The 26,323-nt window shown below is 37.2% G+C and overlaps 1 protein-coding gene across 1 annotated transcript in view; it reads right to left on the reverse strand.

Annotated features, from left to right (window-relative positions):
* Positions 1 to 26,323, reverse strand: part of OVCH1 (ovochymase 1) — a 173,544-nt gene that overhangs the window by 39,874 nt on the left and 107,347 nt on the right. The window contains exons 21-29 of the mRNA XM_053719672.1: positions 25,881 to 26,034; positions 7,904 to 7,996; positions 7,571 to 7,795; positions 7,251 to 7,391; positions 6,104 to 6,236; positions 3,302 to 3,441; positions 1,334 to 1,468; positions 504 to 728; positions 154 to 327 (exon numbers count right to left, since the gene is read on the reverse strand). Of these exons, the coding sequence (XP_053575647.1) occupies positions 154 to 327; positions 504 to 728; positions 1,334 to 1,468; positions 3,302 to 3,441; positions 6,104 to 6,236; positions 7,251 to 7,391; positions 7,571 to 7,795; positions 7,904 to 7,996; positions 25,881 to 26,034 (1,420 nt within the window). The remainder of the gene's footprint in view (positions 1 to 153; positions 328 to 503; positions 729 to 1,333; positions 1,469 to 3,301; positions 3,442 to 6,103; positions 6,237 to 7,250; positions 7,392 to 7,570; positions 7,796 to 7,903; positions 7,997 to 25,880; positions 26,035 to 26,323) is intronic.

Raw genomic sequence — 26,323 nt, forward strand, 5'->3', positions numbered from 1 at the left:
AAGAACTTCTAATCATTTTCATGAAGATACTTTCTATTTTTCTCTTTTACATGGTGGTCTGAATAGTCAAACCTTTAATTTCTTATATCGAAAAATCTATTACAATTGAGAGGTTACAGGATTCCTTCAATGATGCTCTCAGACCATGCTCACCTAAACTTCTTGAATTTCCTAGCATCTTCGATATCTGCACAGAAGACTCAGTTAAATCACTGTAATGAACTTTGAAGCCTCGATCACCCACTGAGCTATCTGTGTGGAAGTGTAACGTTAGGTAGCTGCCACTAGACTGTAGGTGGAGATCTGTCTTGGAACCACAAAAAGTACCTGGAAAACAAGTTATACAGCTTACTTTACACAAGGAAGGTAGGAAAAAAGATTGAGATAAAGAGCTGGAACAAAAATATAGGGTTGCATATTTTTTGTAGCCTCAATTTGTAGAGATATTCAACAGACGACATGTATGAGAAAAAAGAAAAAAGTTGATAAAATGCTACACCTACCTAATAAATTAGAACGATTATTGGGGCCATCATGAACATTCAAAAAGTCCAAAGTACAACGAGATGAATATTCCAAGAATAAGTCCGTTATTACAAGCAAAAGCCGTTTTCCAGTGGTAGAATAAATGATCCACTTACAGTCTAACTCATTTGGATATAGGTTGGGATAACCAGGAGATTTAATATCCGCTGATCCTGCTGGGAGAAGATCCAGGATGGGACACGCTAGAAAGATGGAAAATATTGTATAAAAATTTAAAAAAAAAAAAATGTTCAGATACAACAGCAACAGTTTTATATTGCCTCAGTCTGTGCATACAGAACACCATTTCCAATCAGACATTTCCTTATAAAAACAATTGCAATATTTTAAACAAAGTTTCCATACATTAATGCAAAGCCTTTATAAAAAATATTTTACCTGTAGTATTTGTTTTCCCCGTTTCCCATGGCCCTAAAAGATTCAAGGAAAATATATATACCATTACAGAAGATATAACATTACAGAAGAGACTACCTCTCTACATGGGTGGCTGAACAATTATAGGCAGTAAATAGAGATCTATACATACACAGACATACATATTTCATTGAAATGTAGGTAGCCAATCAAATGTTCCCATATAACTATGGCATTTGCAATGTGGTGATATTTTCTTATTGGCAAAGAACGCCAATAAGGAAACCAACTTTACTAAAACTTCTCCAGCATCAAAGTGGGTTAAAAGAACACTGTAGTGGGATGTATGTTTCCGAGTATATCTGGTTGAATAGATAATAAAATTACACACCATAAATCAAATTATAGCAAATACCCACTATACAAGTACCTGGCTTATTCTCCCAAGTGGAATAGTTTATGGAAAATCCCCTCAAGGTCACTTTGGAATTTGTTTCAAATATTAAAGTCATCTCTGATCCTTCTGACTTCAAAGAGTGAGAATGCATCTCTCCACAGAAATTACCTGTAAAGAGACAATTACCATGATCATTTCAGAGTGTTTGTGCCACCAGTTCAATCTGTTCCAAATTTAAGACCATTGGAGGCTTCAAAATAATTTTTAAAATTTGCTAAACAATTACAGTTTTGACCTTTCTATTCCTTCTGACGTCAGAAATGGCTTGCTACGACCGGGGGAAGCTGGAGTGGCTGTCAAGTTTAAAAAGGTAAGTATTTTTTCACAACACGAGTGAAATGTAAATTTTGATGAATTAAAGTGCCCCGTTTTTAATCAAATTTTAAAAAAACGGGCACTTCAGCATCAAAATGTATATTCACTTTAATGATATAAATGTAGAATAATCTACAAGAGGACACAAAAATGTATAATTTATTGTTATAAAATTACATCAACTCAATTTTTATTTAAAGGGATAAGAAACTAGCATGGTTCAGATAGTGCATTAAAAATGTTAAGACCCTTTTAAATCCACTTCAAATTTGCTTTATTCTCTTTGAGTATGTATTATATATCCTATGTTACTTGGAGCTAGCTGATGATTGATGGCTACACACATTTGTCTTGTGGGGGTGTTTGCAATATAAAAGAGGTGTTTGCAATATCACGTTCCCAAACACCTATTTTTGAATATCAAGAATCTCACTAAACAAACAAGTGGACATTGAATTGATACATTACTCTATGGACAGATACATTATTCTACGTATCCTATTAGACACATTGCTCCCATTTGTTAATATTCACTCATTTGAGTTGTTTTTAAATCAAGTGATATAATTTTAGAAATAGATATTTTTGTGGTTTAGTTTCATAAAATTGTGATCACAATTAATTGATCACAATTAATTGATCACAATTAATTGATCACAATTAATTGATCACAATTAATTGATCACAATTAATTGATCACAATTAATTGATCACAATTAATTGATCACAATTAATTGATCACAATTGATATATTTTATTATATGTATTAAATGTATTTGTAAATCAGTCGATAGCGTTTTTTACTGGATATTTCTTTCTTAACCCCTGCTAACACCTATAAGCGCCACTCATCACCTTTGAGGCTACCACCTCTTAGGTAACATTTCCATTTGTCTTAACTAACCGTGTTTGGGAGAATAATGGGATATCAGAGAGGAGGCTATTTTGGGGTATTATTTAGCTTTAGGGTTGAGAGTCTTAAGCTTTTTTTTTTACACATTTGTCTTGTCATTGGCTCACCAGATGTGTCCAGCTAGCTCCCAGTAGTGCATTGCTGCTCTGGAGCTGACTATGTTTAATCCCTTAGCAAAAGTTAAACAGTTATAAGCATTTAATCGTGTAATAATAAAAGCTCGAACATTAAAATGTAAGGAATACTAAATTCAAAATTCTACTTTTATGGATTATATAGATCATGCAATTTTAAACAACATTCCAATTTACTTCCATTATCAAATTTGTTTGATTCTCTTTGTATTCTTTTTGAAGAACATACCTAGGCAAGGTCAGGAGCAGCAATGCATTTCTGGGAGCTAGTTGCATATATGCCTCTTGTCATTGTCTCATCTGATGAGTTCAGCTAGCTACCAGTAGTGCATTGCTGATCTCTAGTCTACTCTTCAACAAAAGGATACCCAAGAGAAATCAAATTTGATAGAAGTAAACTAGGAAGCTGTTTTATTGATTCAGACAGGGTATGCAATTTTAAAACCTTAGTGTGTGCAACTCACTGCAGGACAATGAGGCAAATACATAAGTATAGAGCATTTGAGACATTTTATTTCTGTATCTTTAGTTTAAACTGTAGTGCAGAGGAAAGGCATTGGTCTCCTTATACGTTCTTACCAAGTAATCTTTTACTTTTGCCAATTCCTTCGTAAACCTGAAGCGAATCCTCACAGCCTGATTCACTGTTCTCAGTCTCTAAGTCTTGCAAATCCAGATGTATTATGTGTCCTAGAGGAGCGATGATCCGCCATTCACACCTAGGAAACAGAGGTTCATCTTTCACCCTTAAAAGGGACATTGCACAGTAGATTTTCTTTGCATAAATGTTTTGTAGATGATCCATTTATATAGCCCATATGAGGATGCTTTGTAAAAATGTATAGTTCTGCTTATTTTGAAATAAAACTGTTGATTTTCAGATTCCTATCCAAGTTTGTGATTTATACCGATTTATATAGACTTGATTCCTTCTGTTTGTATAATAGGTATTTTTATGTGCAAGGAGAGGTTCTGCTTTCAGCACCTTTCAGTGAGTGTGTCAGCCTAACCTCATCAACAGAGCTAAATTGGGAGCTTTTAAAAAGGTTTTATACTGGATTTTTATATTGGTATCTGTGCATATTCTTTATAGTAGTGTATTGCATGCAGTTAAATGAAAATTTGTGTTTATTGTCCCTTTAAACAATCCATTCTTAAAAAGGCCATTATGTTTCCTTCTCATGCACTGTACTACACGCCAATATGGGACAATATATCATAGCCAGTATCATTCTTGCACAAATTGTACTATATTCTTGTTTATACCATGCTATGTTCTAAAGGCTTTAGATTATTAGGTCTATATAAAATATTCTGACAAAACCAGTATTCTTTTTGGTACATATAGCGTACATTATTCATACTAGTTATACCATGCTATGTTTTAAAAGGTTTAGATTATTATGTTAGTGGCAAGAATTAAGTTATTGTTTGAGTTAATCTGCTAATTGTTATGTAACTTAGGCTATATAGGGACTGCAGTTTAGCTTAACACCTAATACCCAATAGTTGAAATGTCAAGATACTTGAATAATTTAAAAAAAAACACATAAAAAACATTTTGATATGAGGCCTTGGGGATTCTCTGGTGTGCTGCCATATATTTATTATTGCTATACCAGGAATTTTTTTCCATATACACCTATATCAGTGGGGTAACATTTTTACACAATGCATTACATTAGGCAGGACCTAAAATAACTGCCATTAGGTTTGGGGCTCATGCTGCACCTTGCTTCCGAAGCAGTAGGTGAGAACTGCACATCACTAAAGGTCATAGTTCACATCACACTCGTTGGTAATTGAGGATTTTTATTCCTACCGATAACGGACTTAAAGATGATTACTAGACACATGCATGTACCCCAACTCTTGTAAAATTGCACACTGCTATAACACCAATCTTAGGCCCCCTGACCGCTTACTAGTTAAAGGGACACTGAACCCAATTTTTTTCTTACGTGATTCAGATAGAGCATGCAATTTTAAGCAACTTTCTAATTTACTCCTATTATCAATTATTGTTTGTTCACTTGCGATCTTTATTTGAAAATGAAGGCATCTAAGCTTCTTTTTTGGTTCAGCACTCTGTACAGATCTTTTTTATTGGTGCATTCATTTATCCACCAATCAGCAAGAATAACCCAGGTTATTCACCAAAAATGGGCCGGCATCTAAACTTACATTCTTGCATTTCAAATAAAGATACCAAGAGAATGAAGAAAAATTGATAATAGGAGTAAATTAGCGCTGCGGAATCTGTTGGCGCTCTACAAATAACCGATAATAATAATAATAATAATAAATTAGAAAGTTGCTTAAAATTGCATGCTCTATCCGAATCACAAAAGAAAAAATTGGGTTCAGTGTCCCTTTAACCACCAGATGGCTTCATGTGCCAAACACAAGGTACAATCATAAGGGCTCTACAACAATAACCCTAGATAAATGAAGCCTACCTCTAATTATTACCAAAGCACCTTATATAGTCATACCTCCGTATGTTATCACACTAATTATACCATTTGTGCCTATTTATACTTATACTAGCAGCTGTTTATGCCGATAGAAAGTTAACACATAGTAATATCTTATTTAACAATTGTATGCTCAGTTATGGTCTCTGCTTCTTACCAGGAAGCACATTTTGTTTAATTACTTTTACTCTCCATTATAGTTTACTCTGGCATTGCAGGTCCATGAGTGACCTACGCAGAAAAGTAAAGGGAAAATAGAGGACTGTATTCTAATTTGTACAATTCAGATAAGATGCAAATATTTGATGTAACATTTATACCTTCCTGTTTTCTGCAATTTATTTTTATTATTCTTATGTCCTCAATTAAAAAAAGAAAGTTTTTCTTCCTTTAATTTTAAACAAGCCATTTAAATAACTATGAACCGATTTTTTTTTTTTTAAATTACACTGTAAAATGGTTCTCTGCAACGTGCTTTCAATGGATTTGCCATTACAGCTGCAGAGCATACATTTATGGAAATTGTTCCTCTGGGTTCATTTTTCTATATGAAAGATTGTATTGCTACTTGAAACCAAAACCCATTAAATTGGGCTGAGCTTGAGGGAAAGCAACATTTAGAGGTGTCAATTTAAAATATGCATTTTAGTGCCCACTTCTTTCCCCCCCACACACAAACACACTTGCCTATTGTTTGCATAGTGGTTCTGTAAATACAATATTCATATTTTCAGTATAGGTGATTGTTTCAACGGACAAAAACAGTTCCTTTATTTTAGTATTTGAATTATCTATTTGTAAACACTCCAACAGGTAAAACAGATCATTGAACACAGAAGGGGAGAAAATGTAGCCATACAATGTTTAACCCAAAAATACTAAGACACATTTTAAGCATTCTCACCACAGATCATTAGAGTATGTTCCAGGATAACCAGGAGTTGCAATCGTTCCTTTACTTGAAGTTATAACAACATCACTGCAGTTTTCAGATTTGGGGTTATATGCAAATTTAGTAAGTTGTGTCAAACGGTTTACTGAAAAAGATAAAAAAGGTAAATGGATTTAAATACAAATACAGTTAAAGCAGTGTCAAGATGTGTACAATTAATATAAGGATGTGTCTCTCTCTTTCTGTAGGAATTTTTGAATAAATAACCCAGGGGAAGTCTCCCTCATGGGGATGGGGAAACCAAACGTGAACTTCCTGCCCAATGTGCTCAGGATATGGCTGCACCTCACTGAGGAGGCCCAAAGAAGGCTGAAACTATTGTGTGGGGTTGCCGTTTTCCTCATTCAGAGGAGGATTACCAGGTATTTCCAGGCTGGACTGACCTTGTTAGACAGGATCAGACTGAAACTTCAGGAAAGTTCTCCTCTGTGAAAAATAATTGGGCTTAAAGAGGCTGCTCCTAGGTGGTTACTTGCCATAGAACAAGCTACTGATCTAATGTCAATTTCTGGTAGAGGGCTTCTCCTTCTGTATGTATATAAAGCAGTGAGACCTAGGGAAATTCCTTGTCCCCACTTTTGTCTGTTCCTGACCGAGTTGTGGAAAGGTAGTGAAAAAGGCAGCTTGTGTTTCCTTTGATACCGACACAAAAGGATGGATATAGACACGTTAATCCATCCTTTGCCATCACAGTATGTATCATACAATCTTCCTACAAAATCTACAACTACACACAAATATATTTTCTATAAGACTTTAAAAGCAAGGTAATTCCTAAAAACTGCCCACCCCCCCTTGAGATCTTTGAATGACATCACTCATGACATTACTAGTGAAAATTATATATATGTATGTGTTGTGTGTGTGTGTGTGTGTATACAATGAGCTAAGGGGATAAGCAGGGCTGTGTGTAAATAAGAGCAGAGGAGGGCATTGTGTGAGGGAGAGAAGAATAAGTGTGAAGCAGACTGAAGAGGAAGCTGTGTGAGAGGTTGCTGAGAAGAATATGAGGTACTGAAATGTGTGGGTAAAATGGAGTTGAGTGCGAGGAGAATGAATGTATTTTTTGCAACAATTAGCAGTAAATATCCCTAGTTACCTTGCCCTCCATATTTCTTGTACGTTATTACAAAGCCATGTTTCTCATAGGTTCCTGGTTGCATAGAGTGAAATTCTACCCTGATCACAGGTCCAGCACTTCGGTAGATGACCGGAGAAGATAAATAGCCACAATTTTTCCCTGCAAAGACAAATTAACTGCTTAGAGACATCACACAGCAATGAGCTACACCAACACAAAAATAAAATAATAATATATAAACTGAATGCTTCAATAGTCTGATATTACTCTTTGTGGATCATAAATAGACATATACGTGACTGATGACATCTCTTATAACAAGTTTATTGAACATTCACCTAGAAGTACTTTTCCTTTGCTGCTGTCTTCAAAAATAGATAGGGAATCTGCAGTACAATTTTCAGTTTCTTCTATGGACAGCTGTTCAATTCGAATTTTAATGATACTTGACAATGGAACGTTAATAAACCAGAAGCAACTCAAACCTCCAAGATACCCATAAGGATAACCTGGAGATGCAATGGATCCAACAGATTCTTTTAGCTCCACTTCAGATGAACATTCTACAATAGAACACAAACAGTCCAAAAATTAGATGAACAAGATTCCAGTAGGTCATTGCACTGCTTAAAATAAGAGGGGGGGGGGGGGGGGGGGGGAGAAACACACACCATCTGATGTAGCAGTTTTTTCTTCAGAGGTCCTCGGTTGCATATTTACTTCATTAGGTTGGCCTTTCACTGCATTTTCATGGCTTTGAAGCACTGTGGAAAGGGAAGAAAATAAAAAGGCACAAAAATAAATAAATGTATGCTTACCTGATAAAATTCATGTTCAAGATGGTGAGAGTCCACAAGACGAGTGGGAAGTTACCCTCCTGTCCACTAAGATGAGGCAAACTCACCAGAGATTTAAATCACTCCCACTACCCTGAATCCTCAGTCATACATATAGCCAATTAGATGGGAGGAAACAGAAAAAAGGTTCTCTTTCATCAGATGCGGAGAGTCTAAAGACATCACATATGGGAAGCTATACCCAAGCAGTGAAGTCCACGAGATCACCATGAAATGGGGAAGGGGGACAACGACAAACAGTTAAGTTGGGTATGTTACAGGTCAGGCACTAAGGCCTTCAGAACTTTCCTGAAAAAAAGCAGCCCCAGAAGAGGCATACACAACAAAGCATTAAAACGTCAAACTATGCAAGGAGGAACAATTAGCTGCCTTACAAATCTATTTCATAGAATCTTCATTACAAAAAAGCCACAAAGCAACTGTTCTAGTAAAATTAATGAAGAGTAAGCAAAACAGCTAGGATAACAGCCGTAATTTTTTTTTAACATTTACCAGAAAAGCTGAAGAGGGAGAAAGTTTAAAATCCATTGTGGCTTTCACAACATTAAAGTTGTAATTTCACTCCTTAGAATGGACAAACAGAACCACAATTGCATGATTGATATATTAATCCACATTTTACCTCTGCGATTACCTTGTATCTAAGCCTCTGCAGACTACCCCCATATTTCAGTTCTTTTGACAGATTTGCATTTTAGCTAAGCGGTGCTGACTCCTAGGTAACTCCACAGGCATTAGCACAATGTTATTTATATGGCACACTTGCACTAACGCCCTCTAGTTGTGAAAAAAAAATGCATTGAGATAGAGGCAGCCTTTAAGGGCTTTGAAAGCTAAACCTAGGTAGGCTCATATGCCAATTTCTACTAAGAATACCAAGAGAACAAAGCAAAATTGATAAAACAATTTATGTAAGAACTTACCTGATAAATTCATTTCTTTCATATTAGCAAGAGTCCATGAGCTAGTGACATATGGGATATACATTCCTACCAGGAGGGGCAAAGTTTCCCAAACCTTAAAATGCCTATAAATACACCCCTCACCACACCCACAATTCAGTTTAACGAATAGCCAAGAAGTGGGGTGATAAGAAAGGAGTGAAAGCATCAAAAATAAGGAATTGGAATAATTGTGCTTTATACAAAATAAATCATAACCACCACAAAAAGGGGGGGTCTCATGGACTCTTGCTAATATGAAAGAAATTAATTTATCAGGTAAGTTCTTACATAAATTATGTTTTTTTTTTCATGTAATTAGCAAGAGTCCATGAGCTAGTGATGTATGGGATAGCAGATACCCAAGATGTGGAACTTCCACGCAAGAGTCACTAGAAAGGGAGGGATAAAATAAAGACAGCCAATTCCACTGAAAAATTAATCCACAACCCAAATCAAAAGCTTCAATTTTTATAATGAAAAAAACTGAAATTATAAGCAGAAGAATCAAACTGAAACAGCTGCCTGAAGTACTATTCTACCAAAAACTGCTTCTGAAGAAGAGAAAACACCAAAATGGTAGAATTTAGAAAAAGTATGCAAAGAAGACCAAGTCGTTGCTTTGCAAATCTGATCAACAGAAGCTTCATTCTTAAAAGCCCAGGAAGTAGAAACTGACCTAGTAGAATGAGCCGTAATCCTCTGAGGCGGGGATTAACCCGACTCCAAATAAGCATGATGAATCAAAAGCTTTAACCAAGATGCCAAAGAAATGGCAGAAGCCTTCTAGTCTATTTGTTATCTTTTCTGGTTTTAGGAAAGGTCAGAAGGCTTTCTGAAATCTGAGTAGCTTCAACATAATATTTCAAAACTCTTACCACATCCAAAGAATGTAAGAATCTTCCAAAGAATTCTTAGGATTAGGACACAAGAAAGGGACAATAATTCCTCTACTAATGTTGTTAGAATTCACAACTAAGGTAAAAATCAAATGAAGACCGCAAAACCACCTTATCCTGATGAAAAAATCAGAAAAAAAAACAGAATTTATGCTTACCTGATAAATTACTTTCTCTTGCGGTGTATCCAGTCCACAGATTCATCCTTTACTTGTGGGATATTCTCATTCCCTACAGGAAGTGGCAAAGAGAGCACACAGCAGAGCTGTCCATATAGCTCCCCCTCTAGCTCCACCCCCCAGTCATTCGACCAAAGGTTAGGAAGAAAAAGGAGAAACCATAGGGTGCAGTGGTGACTGTAGTTTAAACAAAAAATGTTTACCGGACTTAAATGCCAGGGCGGGCTGTGGACTGGATACACCGCAAGAGAAAGCAATTTATCAGGTAAGCATAAATTCTGTTTTCTCTTGCAAGGTGTATCCAGTCCACGGATTCATCCTTTACTTGTGGGATACCAATACCAAAGCTTTAGGACACGGATGAAGGGAGGGAACAAGGCAGGTAGCTTAACCGGAAGGCACCACTGCTTGCAAAACCTGTCTCCCAAAAATAGCCTCCGAAGAAGCAAAAGTATCGAATTTGTAAAATTTTGAAAAAGTATGCAGTGAAGACCAAGTCGCTGCCTTACAAATCTGTTCAACAGAAGCCTCGTTTTTAAAAGCCCATCTGGAAGCCACTGCTCTGGTAGAATGAGCAGTAATAGTTTCAGGAGGCTGCTGGCCAGCAGTCTCATAGGCCAAACGGATGATGCTTTTCAGCCAAAGGGAAAGAGGTAGCAGTCGCTTTCTGACCTCTCCTCTTACCAGAATAGATAACAAACAAGGAAGATGTTTGTCTGAAATCCTTAGTTGCTTGCAAATAGAACTTTAGAGCCCAAACTACATCAAGATTGTGCAACAGACGTTCCTTCTTCGAAGAAGGATTAGGGCACAGAGAAGGAACAACTATTTCCTGGTTAATATTCTTATTAGAAACCACTTTAGGAAGGAAACCAGGTTTGGTACGCAAAACTACCTTATCTGCGTGGAACACCAGGTAAGGTGAATCGCACTGTAAGGCAGATAATTCTGAGACTCTTCGAGCAGAAGAGATAGCTACCAAAAACAAAACTTTCCAAGATAACAACTTAATATCTATTCTAACACCACATTCACTTCACCCTCCCATAGAGAGACCCTAGTGCTTAGAGCCAGCAAAGAGAATGACTGGGGGGTGGAGCTAGAGGGGGAGCTATATGGACAGCTCTGCTGTGTGCTCTCTTTGCCACTTCCTGTAGGGAATGAGAATATCCCACAAGTAAAGGATGAATCCGTGGACTGGATACACCTTGCAAGAGAAACATAATTTATGTTAAAACTTACCTGATAAATTCATTTCTTTCATATTAGCAAGAGTCCATGAGCTAGTGACGTATGGGATATATATTCCGAACAGGCGGGGCAAAGTTTCCCAAACCTCAAAATGCCTACAAATAGACCCCTCACCACACCCACAATTCAGTTTAATGAATAGCCAAGAAGTGGGGTGATAAGAAAGGAGCGAAAGCATAAAAAATAAGGAATTGGAATAATTGTGCTTTATACAAAAAATCATAACCACCACAAAAAGGGTGGGCCTCATGGACTCTTGCTAATATGAAAGAAATGAATTTATCAGGTAAGTTCTTACATAAATTATGTTTTCTTTCATGTAATTAGCAAGAGTCCATGAGCTAGTGACGTATGGGATAGCAGATACCCAAGATGTGGAACTTCCACGCAAGAGTCACTAGAGAGGGAGGGATAAAATAAAGACAGCCAATTCCGCTGAAAAATAATCCACAACCCAAAACAAAAGTTTTAATCTTAATAATGAAAAAAACTGAAATTATAAGCAGAAGAATCAAACTGAAACAGCTGCCTGAAGTACTTTTCTACCAAAAACTGCTTCCAAAGAAGAGAAAACATCAAAATGGTAGAATTTAGTAAAAGTATGCAAAGAAGACCAAGTTGCTGCTTTGCAAATCTGATCAACAGAAGCTTCATTCCTAAACGCCCAGGAAGTAGAAACTGAACTAGTAGAATGAGCTGTAATCCTTTGAGGCGGAGTTTTACCCGACTCAACATAAGCATGATGAATCAAAGACTTTAAGCAAGACGCCAAAGAAATGGCTGGCAATTGGCCATCCGAATGAGATCCGCATACCAAAACCTGTGAGGCCATGCTGGAGCCACCAGCAGTACAAACAAACGTTCCATTAGAATTTTGGAAATCACTTTTGGAAGAAGAACTAGAGGCAGAAAGATAAGCAGGATGATAATTCCAGGGAAGCGACAACGCGTCCACTGCCTCCGCCTGAGGATCCCTGGATCTGGACAGATACCTGGGAAGTTTCTTGTTTAGATGAGAAGCCATCAGATCTATTACTGGAAGTCCCCAGATTTGAACAATCTGAAGAAATACCTCTGGGTGAAGAGACCATTCGCCCGGATGTAACGTCTGGCGACTGAGATAATCCGCTTCCCAATTGTCTACACCTGGGATGTGAACCACAGAGATTAGACAGGAGCTGGATTCCGCCCATACAAGTATCCGAGATACTTCTTTCATATCCTGAGGACTGTGAGTCCCCCCTTGATGATTGACATATGCCACAGTTGTGACATTGTCTGTCTTAAAACAAATGAACGATTCTCTCTTCAGAAGAGGCCAGAACTGAAGAGCTCTGAAAATCGCACGGAGTTCCAAAATGTTGATTGGTAATCTCGCCTCCTGAGATTCCCAGACCCCCTGCGCTGTCAGAGATCCCCATACAGCTCCCCAACCTGTCAGACTCGCATCTGTTGAGATCACAATCCAGGTTGGACAAGCAAAAGAAGCCCCTTGGACTAAACGATGGTGATCTATCCACCACGTCAGAGTGTCGAACATTTGGATTTAAGGATATTAATTGCAATATCTTTGTATAATCCCTGCACCACTGGTTCAGCATACAAAGCTGAAGAGGTCGCATGTGAAAACGAGCAAAGGGGATCGCGTCCGATGCAGCAGTCATGAGACCTAGAATTTCCATGCACAAAGCTACCGAAGGGAATGATTGAGACTGAAGGTTTCGACAAGCTGAAACCAATTTCAGACGTCTCTTTTCTGTTCGAGACAAGGTCATGGACACAGATTCTGCAGAATGTAAAGACTGAGCAAGTACCAAGATATCGTCCAAATAAGGAAATACCGCAATACCCTGTTCTCTGATTACAGATAGAAGGGCACCAAGAACCTTTGAAAAGATCCTTGGAGCTGTTGCTAGGCCAAACGGAAGGGACACAAACTGGTAATGCTTGTCTAGAAAAGAAAATCTCAGAAACTGAAAGTGATCTGCATGAATCTGAATATGAAGATATGCATCCTGTAAATCTATTGTGGACATATAATGCCCTTGCTGAACAAAAGGCAGAATAGTCCTTATAGTTACCATTTTGAATGTTGGTATCCTTACATAACGATTCAATATCTTTAGATCCAGAACTGGTCTGAAGGAATTCTCCTTCTTTGGTACAATGAATAGATTTGAGTAAAACCCCAGACCCTGTTCCAGAACTGGAACTGGCATAATTACTCCAGCCAACTCTAGATCTGAAACACATTTCAGAAATGCCTGAGCCTTCACTGGGTTTATTGGAATGCGAGAGAGAAAAAAATCTTCTCGCAGGCGGCCTTACCTTGAAACCTATTCTGTACCCTTGTGAAACAATGTTCTGAATCCAAAGACTGAATCGAATTGATCCAAATGTCTTTGAAAAATCATAACCTGCCCCCTACCAGCTGTGCTGGAATGAGGGCCGCACCTTCATGTGGACTTGGGAGCTGGTTTTGACTTTCTAAAAGGCTTGGATTTATTCCAGATTGGAGAAGGTTTCCACACAGAAACCGTTCCTTTAGGGGAAGGGTCAGGCTTCTGTTCCTTATTCTGACGAAAGGAACGAAAACGATTAGCAGCCCTGTATTTACCTTTAGATTTTTTTTTCTGAGGCAAAAAAAAGTTCCTTTCCCCCCAGTAACAGTTGAAATAATAGAATCCAACTGAGAACCAAATAATTTATTACCTTGGAAAGAAAGAGAAAGCAAAGTTGACTTAGAAGACATATCTGCATTCCAAGTTTTAAGCCATAAAGCTCTTCTGGCTAAAATAGCTAAAGACATATACCTGACATCAATTCTAATGATATCAAAGATGGCATCACAAATAAAGTTATTAGCATGTTGAAGAAGTTTAACAATGCTATTAGTATTATGGTCTGACACTTGTTGCGCTAAAGCCTCCAACCAGAAAGTGGAAGCGGCAGCAACATCAGCAAAAGAAATAGCAGGTCTAAGAAGATTACCTGAACATAAATAAGCTTTCCTTAGAAAGGATTCAATCTTCCTATCTAAAGGATCCTTAAAGGAAGTACTATCCGCCGTAGGAATAGTAGTATGTTTAGCAAGAGTAGAGATAGCCCCATCAACTTTAGGGATTTTGTCCCAAAACTCTAATCTGTCAGATGGCACAGGATACAATTTCTTAAACCTTTGAGAAGGAGTAAATGAAGTACCCAGATTATTCCATTCCCTAGAAATTACTTCAGAAATAGCATCAGGGACAGGAAAAACTTCTGGAATAACTATAGGAGGTTTAAAAACCGAATTTAAACGCTTAGTAGATTTAGTATCAAGAGGACTAGACTCCTCCATATCTAATGCGATTAAAACTTCTTTAAGTAAAGAACGAATAAATTCCATTTTAAATAAATATGAAGATTTATCAGTGTCAATATCTGAGACAGAATCTTCTGAACCAGATAAATCCTCATCAGAAGCAGACAAGTCAGAATGATGACGGTCATTTAAAAATTCATCTGAAATATGAGAAGTTTTAAAAGACCTTTTACGTTTACTGGAAGGAGGAATAACAGAGAGCCTTCCTAATAGATTTAGAAACAAATTATTTTATATTAACAGGAACATCCTGAGCATTAGATGTTGAGGGAACAACAACAGGTAATAGTATTTCCATTAGTAATATTCCATCTGCATTAGCAAGTTTATCATGACATTCATCACAAACTACAGCCGGAGGAACAGTTACCACAAGTTTACAATAAATGCACTTAACTTTGGTAGAACCAGCATCAGGCAGCGTCTTTCCAGAAGTAGATTCTGATCCAGGGTCAATTTGAGACATTTTGCAATATGTAAAAGAAAAAACAACATATAAAGCAAAATTTATCAAATCCCTTAAATGACAGTTTCAGGAATGGGAAAAAATGCCAATGAACAAGCCTCTAGCAACCAGAAGCAATGAAAAATGAGACTGAAATAATGTGAAAAAAAAAAAAGGTGGAGACAAGAGTGACGCCCACATTTTTTGGCGCCAAAAATGATGCCCACATTATTGGCGCTAAGTATAACGCCTACATTTTTTGGCGCTAAGAATGACGTCACATCCGGTGACGCCATTTTTGGCGCAAAAACGTCAAAAAAATAACGCAATCACGAACAACTTCAATTATGGCGCCGGAAATTACAATTTTTTGCGCCAAAAAAGTCAGCGCCAAAAATGACGCAATAAATTGAAGCATTTTCAGCCCCCGCGAGCCTAACAGCCCACAGGGAAAAAAGTCAATTGAAACAATTTTTAAGGTAAGAAAAAATGAACATTCATATGCATTATCCCAAATAATGAAACTGACTGTCTGAAATAAGGTATACTGATCATCCTGAATCATGGCAAATATAAGTTTAAAGACATATATTTAGAACTTTATATATAAAGTGCCCAGAGTGTCACAAAAAATAAGATTTACTTACCCCAGGACACTCATCTACATATAGTAGATAGCCAAACCAGTACTGAAACGAGAATCAGTAGAGGTAATGGTATATAAAAGAGTATATCGTCGATCTGAAAAGGGAGGTAAGAGATGAATCTCTACGACCGATAACAGAGAACCTATGAAATAGATCCCGTAGAAGGAGACCATTGAATTCAAATAGGCAATACTCTCTTCACATCCCTCTGACATTCACTGCACTCAGAGGAAAACCGGGCTCCAGCCTGCTGCGAAGCGCATATCAACGTAGAATCTAGCACAAACTTACTTCACCACCTCCACGGGAGGCAAAGTTTGTAAAACTGAATTGTGTTTGTGGTGAGGGGTGTATTTGTAGGCATTTTGAGGTTTGGGAAACTTTGCCCCTCCTGGTAGGAATGTATATCCCATACGTCACTAGCTCATGGACTCTTGATAATTACATGAAAGAAAGGAGACTCACAAGAAAGAGCAGATAATTCAAAAACTGCTCTAGCTGAAGAGATGTCTAAAAGGAACAATACTTTCCATGAAAGTAATTTTAATGTCCAAAGAAAGCATATGCTCAAACGGAAGAGCCTGTAAAGCCCTCAGAACCAAATTAAGACTCCAAGGAGGAGAAATTGGCTTAATGACAGGCTTGATACGAACCAAAGCCAGAACAAAACAATGAATAACAGAAAGATTAGCAAATTTTTCTGTGAAAACAGCATAGAAAAAGCAGAGATTTGTCCTTCAAAGAACTTGCAGACAAAAACCCTTATCCAAACCATCCTGAAGAAACTATAAAATCCTAGGAATTCTAAAAGAATGCCAAGAGAATTTATGAGAACATCATGAGATGTAAATCTTCCAAACTCGATAATAAATCTTACTAGACACAGATTTACGAGCCTGCAACATAGTATTAATCACTGAGTCAGAGAAACTTCTATGACTAAGTACTAAGCGTTAAATTTCATACCATCAAATTAATAATTTGAGTTCCTGATGGAAAAAACGAATATTAAGATATAAGGTCTGGCCTTACTGGAAGTGACCGAGATTGGCAACTGGACATCCGAACAAGAACCATATACCAAAACCTGTGTGGCCATGCTGGAACCACCAGCAACACAAAAGATTGCTCCCTGATGATTTTGAAAATCACTCTAAAAAGAAGAACCAGAGGAGAAAAAATATAGGCAGATTGAAAACACCAAGGAAGTGTCAATGCATACACTGCTTCCGCCTGAGGATCCCTGGACCTGAATAGGCCCCTGGGAAGTTCCTTGTTTAGATGAGATGCCATCAGATCTATTTCTGGAAGCCCTCACATCTGAACAATTTGAAAAAAACACATCTGGGTAAAGAGACCATTCTCCAGGATGTAAAGCTTGATAAACAGAGATAATCCGCTTCCCAATTGTCTATACCTGGGAAATGGACCGCAGAAATTAGACAAGAGCTTGATTTAGCCCAAGCAAGTATCCGAGATACTTCTTTCACAGCCTAAGGACTGAGAGTCCCACCCTGATGATTGACATACGCCACAGTTGTGACATTGTCTGAAAAACAATAAACGTCTCTTTCTTCAAAAAGAAGCCAAAACTGAAGAAATCTGAGAATGCACGGAGTTCCAAAATATCGAATGGTAATCTCGCCTCCTGAGATTTCCAAACCCCTTGTGCTGACAGAGATCCCCAGACAGCCTCCCAACCTAAAAGACTCGCGTCTGTAGTGATCATGGTCCAGGTTGAATGAACCGAAGAGACCCGTAGAACTATATGATGGTGATCTAACCACCAAGTCAAAGATAGTTGAACATTGGGATTCAAAGATATAAAAAGTGATATCCTAGAATCCCTGCACCATTAATTCAGCATAAAAAACTGGAAAGGTTTCCTATGAAAATGAGCAAAGGGAATCTAATCCAATGCTGCAGCCATGACACCTAAAACTTCCATGCATATAGCAACTGAAGGAAATAATAGAGACTGAAGGTTCCAACAAACAGAACCCAATAAAATTGTCACTTGTCTGTAAGAGCAAAAGACATTGACACAATCTATCTGGAAACCTAAAAAAGGAGACCCTTGTCTGAGGAATCAAAGAGCTTTTGATAAAAAGATCCTCTAACCATGTTTTGAAGAAACAACAGAAGTTGAATCGTATGAGATTCCGCAGAACGAAAAGACTGAGCCAGTACCACTAGACCGTCCAAATAAGGAAACACTGAGAACCTTGAAAAGATTCTTAGAGCTGTCGCTAGACCAGAAGGAAAAGCAACAAATTGGTAATGCTTGTCAAAAAAAGAATCTCAGAAAATGAAAATAATCTGAATGAAAACAGAAAATGAAGATATGCATCTATTGTAAGCAAATAATGCCCTCACTGACCAAAAGGCAGAATAGACCATATGAACACGATTCTAAAAGATGGTACACTTATGACAATTCAAAAAGATTTTTTATCTTTGGGACAATGAATAGTTTTGAATAAAACCCCCAAACCCTGTTCCTAAAATGGAACTGGTATAAATACCCCAGAAAACTCCAGGTCTGAGCAGCGCCTTGAGCCCCAATGGGTGACCAGCCGCGCTTCACAAGTACCCAATATATACAGGTCTGAAACACACTTCAGGAAAGTGTGAGCCTTACTGGAATAGCTGGAATATGTTAGAGAAAAATATCAAAAAAATGACGACACAAATGAAATTATTAACATGTTGATCAACTTAACAATGCTAAACAAATCATAATCCGATACTTGTTGCACTAAAGTATCCAACCAGAAAGTTGAAGCAGTTGCAACATCAGCCAAATAATTTACAGGTCTAAAAAAAGCACCTGAAAATAAATAATTTTCATTAAATAAGATACCAGTTTCCCATCTGAAGGAAAAAAATAAATACTATTTGCTATAGGAATAGTAGTATGTTAAGCAAGAGTAGAGATAGCCCCATTAACTTGGGGAATCTTTCCTCAAAACTGAAAACTAACTTCCGGCAAAGGATACAATTTAAAAACCTTAAAGAAGGAATAAAAGAAATTCCCGGCCTATTCCATTCCCTAGTATCAGGAACTGGAGAAAAACCTCTGAAGAAACCACAGAAGGTTAATAAGCAGAATTTAAATGTTAGCTAGTCTTAATCAAAAGAACTAGTTACTTTAATATCCAAAATAATCAACACCTTTTCAACAAAGAACGAATGTACTCTATTTAAAAATAAAAAAGTAGATTTGTTAGTGTCAATATCTGATGAAGAATATTCTGAATGAGAAAAAACACCATCAGAGAAGGATAATTCAGTATGTTGTTGGTCATTTGAAACTTCATCAACTAAATGAGAAGTTTAAAAAAGACCTAAAATTTTTATTAGAAGGCGGGATGGCAGACAAAGCCTTTAGAATAGAATCAGAAAAATATTCTTATAAATTCCTAAATATATCTTGTACATTAGATGTAAAAAGAATAGCAATAGATAATGCATAAATACTAATGGACTCTGCATGTAAAAGTTTATAATAACTTATTACAAACCATAGCTAAAGATAAACATTCATAACAAAATAAATGAACTTAGCTTTGGTAGAACTGATATCAGTCATCAGGAATCCCTCAGTATTTTCTGAAACAGGAACAGTTTTTGGAATATCTTGCAATATGTAATAGAAAAAACAACATATAAAGCAAAATTATCAAATTCCTTAAATGACAGTTTCAGGAATGGGAAAAAATTAAAATGAAACAAGCTTCTAGAAAACCAGAAGCAACTGAAAAGTGAAACTGAAATAATGTGAAAAAAACTGGCGCCAAGTATGACGCCCACATTTTTGGCGCCAAGTATAACGCCCACACATTTTTGCGCCAAGAATGATGCCCATATTTTTTGGCACCAAAAAAACGTCCGCAATACACATACGTCAAAAATGACAATTACGTGAAAACTTCTGGCGCCAACTATGACGCCGGAAATAACATTTTTGCGCCAAAAAAGTATTGCGCCAAGAATGACGCAATAAATAGAAGCATTTTCTGCACCCGCGAGCCTAAAAGCCCGCAATTTTGAAAAAAGTCACTTGAAAATTTTAAGGTAAGAAAAAATAAAATTTATATGCATTTTCCCAAAAAAATGAAACTGACAGTCTGAATGAAGGAATACTGATTATCCTGAATCATGGCAAATATAAGTTTAAACACATATTTATATATTTAGAACTTTGCATATAAAGTGCCCAACCATAACAGTGTCATAAATAGAAATAAGACTTACTTACCCTAAGACACTCATCTACATATAGTAGATAGCCAAACCAGTACTGAAACGAGAATCAGTAGAGGTAATGGTATATAAGAGTATATCGTCGATCTGAAAAGGGAGGTAGGAGAAGAAATCTCTACGACCGATAACAGAGAACCTATGAAATAGAGCCCCTAGAGGAAGACCATTGTATTCAAATAGGCAATAATCTCTTCACATCCCTCTGACATTCACTGCACTCAGAGGAAAACCGGGCTCCAACTTGCTGCGAAGTGCATATCAACGTAGAATCTAGCACAAACTTACTTAACCACCTCCATGGGAGGCAAAGTTTGTAAAACTGAATTTTGGGTGTGGTGAGGGGTGTATTTATAGGCATTTTAAGGTTTGGGAAACTTTGCCCCTCCTGGTAGGAATGTATATCACATACGTCACTAGCTCATGGACTCTTGCTAATTACATGAAAGAAAAGTAAATTGTAAAGTTGTTTAAAATTGCATGCCCTATCTGAATCATGAAAGTTTATTTTTGACTAGACTGTCCCTTAAAGTTAGAGGGTCAGGAGAAAATATGAGGAGGCATTTTTTTGCAGAAAAGGTGGTGGATACATGAAATCAACTTCCAATTGAGGCGGTAAACACAAAGACTAAAAAAAATGAAAATTCATGGGACATGCATAAGGCTATCCTAAGGAAAAAGTAACATGTAATAGTGGTAGACTTTAAGGGCCTTTTTGGTTCTTGTCTAACGTCAAATTTTATGTTTCTATCTTGATAATTGGAAAAGACATCTGAAACCAAGTTCTGCAATGCCTGACTGGAGCAATCAGAATGAAGAATACTCTAATTAGACCTGATGACTTCTCTTTCCAAGAGTTAGTTATGTCACTGGGTGACCCCACTGTTCCACAATCTAGTAGAAAACTAAGGGATTACCTACTAAGGAATTTGCTTTCCAGGTTTCCTTCCAGGGATGCGAAATATAGAAAAATGTTTATATGTCAAATAAAAAAAATAAAAAATAAAAAAAAGACATTGAGAATACCTAAAATATTGCTAAGGAACTGCAAGCCCCCCCCCCCCCCCCCCCCTGTGACCCCACTGTTCCACAATCTAGTAGAAAACTAAGGGATTACCTACTAAGGAATTTGCTTTCCAGGTTTCCTTCCAGGGATGCGAAATATAGAAAAATGTTTATATGTCAAATAAAAAAAATAAAAAATAAAAAAAAGACATTGAGAATACCTAAAATATTGCTAAGGAACTGCAAGCCCCCCCCCCCCCCCTGTGACCCCACTGTTCCACAATCTAGTAGAAAACTAAGGGATTACCTACTAAGGAATTTGCTTTCCAGGTTTCCTTCCAGGGATGCGAAATATAGAAAAATGTTTATATGTCAAATAAAAAAAAAAAAAAAATAAAAAAAAAAAAAAGACATTGAGAATACCTAAAATATTGCTAAGGAACTGCAAGTCCCCCCCCCCCCTTATATCCCCTTTATGAAAGATATAAGCTACAGCTAAGTTTCACCTTTTAGAAAGGAACAGCTCTTAAAAGGAACAAAATTATTATTGGTAACCTTGCCTCCTGAGTAAACCAAACTCTGTGCTCTCCTGGACCCCCAGACTGAGCCCCAATCCCAGAGAATGGTGTCAGACATTTTCTAAGTTGGGGTGAATAAAAGGACACCCCCATAAAAATAGTTTGGAAAACTATCCACTGGAACACATTGCCTCACTGAAGAACCCCATAGGATTCTATGAGAAAGTGGTGCACAAATTTCACTCTGACGAAGCATGCAAAATTTAAAAGAGGCCTCATAGAACAGTGCAAAAAGGAAGAACATCTGATGCGGCAATCAGACCTAACAAGTCAATATATATGTCATATAGTTAATGAGTCTGACAACTCCTAGAATAGTCTCTTGATAAATAAGAACTCAAAATTAATTCTCCAACCATGTCTGTTATGAAAAACAGTAGACTGTCGGTATGAAATACAGCTGAAGGGAAAAAAATAAACATTGGAACCTGAGCCAATGTGTTGTCCAGGTATAGAGCCACTGAACTAAATGATTTATTAGACGAGAGAGTTCCTAGAACCTTAGTTTAACAGATATAAATTGACTCTGTTGAATAAGGGGGTATAATTGTCCAGATTGTTATTTTGAAAAGTAAACTCTGCAAAAAGAGTTTCAAAACTTAAGTCCAGAAAAGTTCCAAAAATTGCCTTTTTCTTGGGAATAATGGAAAAGGATGGAATAAAATCCTTGGCCTTGTTCCAAAAAACTTAGAAAAAATCTGGAAAGTCTTTTGGAATGTGAGACACCAGACCCCTTCCTCTTAAAGGGACACTCAATCAAAATTAAACTTCCATTATTCAGATAGAGCATGTCATTTTTAAACAACTTTCCAATTTACTTCCATTAACAAAATGTGCACAGTCTTTTTATATTTTAACTTTTTGAGCCACCAGCTCCTACTGAGCATGTGCAAGAATAAGTGTGTATGCATTTGTGAATGGCTGATGGCTGTCACATGGTATGTGTATGCATTTTTGATTGGCTGATGGCTGTCACATGGTACAGGGGGAGTGGAAATAGACATAACATAACATTGTCAGAAAAAAAATCTACTACTCATTTGAAGTTCAGACTAAGTTCTATTGCATTGTCTTGTTATCTTGCATTTGTTGATTATGCAAATCGACTGTGTTGACTGGTCCTTTAAATCCCTTAATTTGAAAACTAGTCAGTAATCCTGGTAAAATGTTTAGAACTACATTATGATGGATGGCTTTATAATCAGGCCTAAAAACAAACAAACAAAAAAAAACACCAACACTTACCAGAAAAGAATCTGGACTGGGGCCATGCCTTCATGATGATTTGGAAGAGTTAGAGAACTCAGAATACTTGGCCTTGTTCCAACTGGATTAAACTTCCAGGATTGTATTGAAGGCTCAGATCATTGTAAGGAGGAGGAAGATTTTTGGTACCTAGATTGACTTCTTGTCCTGAAGGACAAACGTTTATTTTTCTCCAGGCATAGTGGAAATAAGATCAAGATAATACATTCTTCCTTGAAAAGGAGAGATGATAAAGAAACAAATAAAAAAAATAAATAAAAAAGTCTCCTCTGACACCAGGTCAGCACTGCTAATTAGATATTATACCAAGTATATTACTTTGTCAACAATGGGACCACACATAAGTGCATTAGTCAACTTTCAAGTAATTTTGGAAACCTACATTCAGAGTCTTCTGAGATTTGCTTGACCAGACATTGTCATACCAAAAAGCAGACAGCTGTTACAGAAGCAATGGTTTGCTGAAAATGGCATTTCGATGAAAGGTTACCAATTCCATGTTTATATGGTTCCTAAAAAAAAATTTAAAAAAAAGTACTATTCTCGAAAGGAAATGTGGTGTGTTTGGCTAAAGCGAATAGCACATCCACCACAGGAAATGTTCCCAAATCTCCGGTAAGCCGGTAAAGGAAACCGCCTATCAAATTTTGCCCAGTTACTAACAAAGACTCCCTCTAACATTACCAAATTGTTATATACACAGTAAAAAGGATTTAACAGAGGATAAGATGTTGCATTTAAAATGTAACTCGCAGGTGAATTAGCTGAATATTATATTAAATAGCTATTACCATATAAAAAAAAAAAAGATTTCCATAATTACTAGAATAAGTGCTAGAGTACGAGTGGAGTAGCTATTTATCGATAACTGATAGAAGTTTTTTGCACGAATATTGCAAGTTGAAATTATCCTGACGTGTGCAAAAAGTCAAAGTTAGAATATTGCGAAACAGCATTAACTTGTTCCCGCCATAGACTTCAATAAAGCGCAAACAGTGGGGGGGGGGAGCCCAACACCCTACTCGTGCGCAAACCCAACATGAAAATATTAACATTTCACAGTAGAGTGCCCATCCAGTGCTGTGCAAACAGCAGATATAAAAAACGATAAGTACAACAATGACCCAACAGGAGGCGGCTAAGGAACAAGTACCCATGAGACCTGTGGCAGACATCCTCCTGTTGGATTAAAGAGACCAGTTCCTGAGACACCTTTAGTAGGCTAGTGATAAATTCCCCGCTATGTAAATCCAGGAATCCTTAAAAATAAAAAAAAATAAAAAAATTCTCACATAGGTTTGAAAACCCTTTTTTGTTCACAAAGAAACTGGAGCACAACTCACTTCTCCACTTTCTGCCTGAGAGTCAAAAGGTCAGACTAAAATACCAGAGATGTGAGAAGGATTAAGTGCTCTTACAGCTTAGGGAATCTCTGCATCCTATGTGGTGAGGAATTGAATCCCAGAAGTAATGGCTTGTTGACCCATCTTATGAAAGAAACCATGTCAGACTAAGATTTGAGCCATAAAGCTTGCTTTGCCAAAATATCATTCTTTACATTAAAGCAAATTATTTCCACAGCTGCATCACAAATAAAGCAGTTTGCAGTTTTCATAAGTTTCAGGCAATGCTGAATCTTTATCAAGAGTAATTTACCAGAAATGTATTCTGAAAGGTTGTCACACCAAACCGCAGTAACTACATAGGCAACAATGAAAGCAGACCTAAACAAAGGAGCTACCATATTTTCAATAGACAAGCCCATTCCATGCAATACAAGCACAATGCCAAGGATCCAACAGCATTCTACAACCCATGGGATTGGCAGACAAATACTTCCCAACCTTTTTTCCTAGGTATGAGGGACTCTAGAAGTTGGGGAGGGGGGGCATTTGTCAATAGGGGCGGGAATGGCTGGTCGATGGCCATGCCTATGGGAAATACTTAGGAGGTACAGAGCTCAGAATTTGGAAATGCGCCTTTCAAATTGGGACAATTGTAATGACTGGATAAATCTGCATGTTACCTGGGGAGGTCTGTGGCGCACACAAGCAGCAGCACACTATAGACCAGGAAAGTGGCAGATACATCAGCAAATCCCCTGGGAGGACTGACATTTCCACAAAGGGAAAAGTTTTCATTACGTGGCTGAAAACTCCTGTCTACGCCTATGACTAAGCACTGAGGAGGAAATGTGTCTCAGATTGGTTAGAGAACCCTTCTCAACGACAAGTAGATGCACTTCAGAATTCACCCATCAAGGAGGCAAACAAGCGACTCAATTCAGGGTAGTGGAAAAGATTTAAAGCTCTGGTATGTTGGGGTGTGTGCCGCCTCCTAGTGGACAAGAGGGTAACTTCCCGCACAATGTCTTGGACTCTCACAATCTGGTGAAAGAAATATCATTAAAATGCTTATCTCCTAAACATGATTTTATAACCGGGCTGTCCAAACTATGAGCCAAGGGCCACATCCAGCCATTCACACCCAGGGTTTGTGTAGACTTCAGAATCAGCACTACTGAGGAGAACATAAGCATCAGAGTTTGGATTAGTTGTTATTTTTATTTAAAAAAAACTAACTTCTCATTAGGTAACTAAGCGTGTGAATTTGTACAAGATTCTGTAGATTTTCTTAGTATATACACAGTTAAATAACTCCTTTTCAATCTATTTTTAACTACAAATAGTCTTATTTTGCATCACCATCGATAACAGTATCACGTAATGGGACCCCCTCATCAATTTTGCATTACAACAGGTCCACTCAAAAAGGTTTAGGCGCCCCTGCATTATAGGGATTAAATAAATTTAGAGCAGTATTGTTCTCAAATTCAGTAAAATTTGCAGATCCACAAATCTAGTATGTCTTATTCTTTTCTTAGCTTTATTGCTTACATATTCTACACATTTGGCAATAGATATTTTAAACTTCAGGTGTCTTATGAGTGTACCTTGTTGCGTTTCTTGTATCCAGCTCAAGAACATACGGACCTTGGTGTACACACCAGGTCTCTTTGCCCTTGCACATCCCTCTCCCCAGCTGACGAGTCCATAGAGAAAAAACGGTTTATCATTATCGCAGACTAGGGGCCCTCCTGAATCTCCCTAAAATGTAAAGAAAATGATGAATACACATTTGAGATTTGATTTGTCTACATATCTACAAAAATATTCTACAAAAATATTCAACTTTTTTGTTGAAAGTGCACAGATAAAACATTTTTTTATTAAAAATTGCAATATACTTCCAATTCTCAGGATTAAAAAAGGTACAAATAATGGAAGGGCACACTACATAAGAGCCTTGCAAAGGGTTTTAGGCTTCTTTAAGCCATGATTATTTTCCCACCAAAGACAGCTCATTCCAAATATGTTAGTGTTTATATTATTGATG

This window comes from Bombina bombina, chromosome 6, assembly GCF_027579735.1.
Source record: "Bombina bombina isolate aBomBom1 chromosome 6, aBomBom1.pri, whole genome shotgun sequence".
NCBI lineage: Eukaryota > Metazoa > Chordata > Amphibia > Anura > Bombinatoridae > Bombina > Bombina bombina.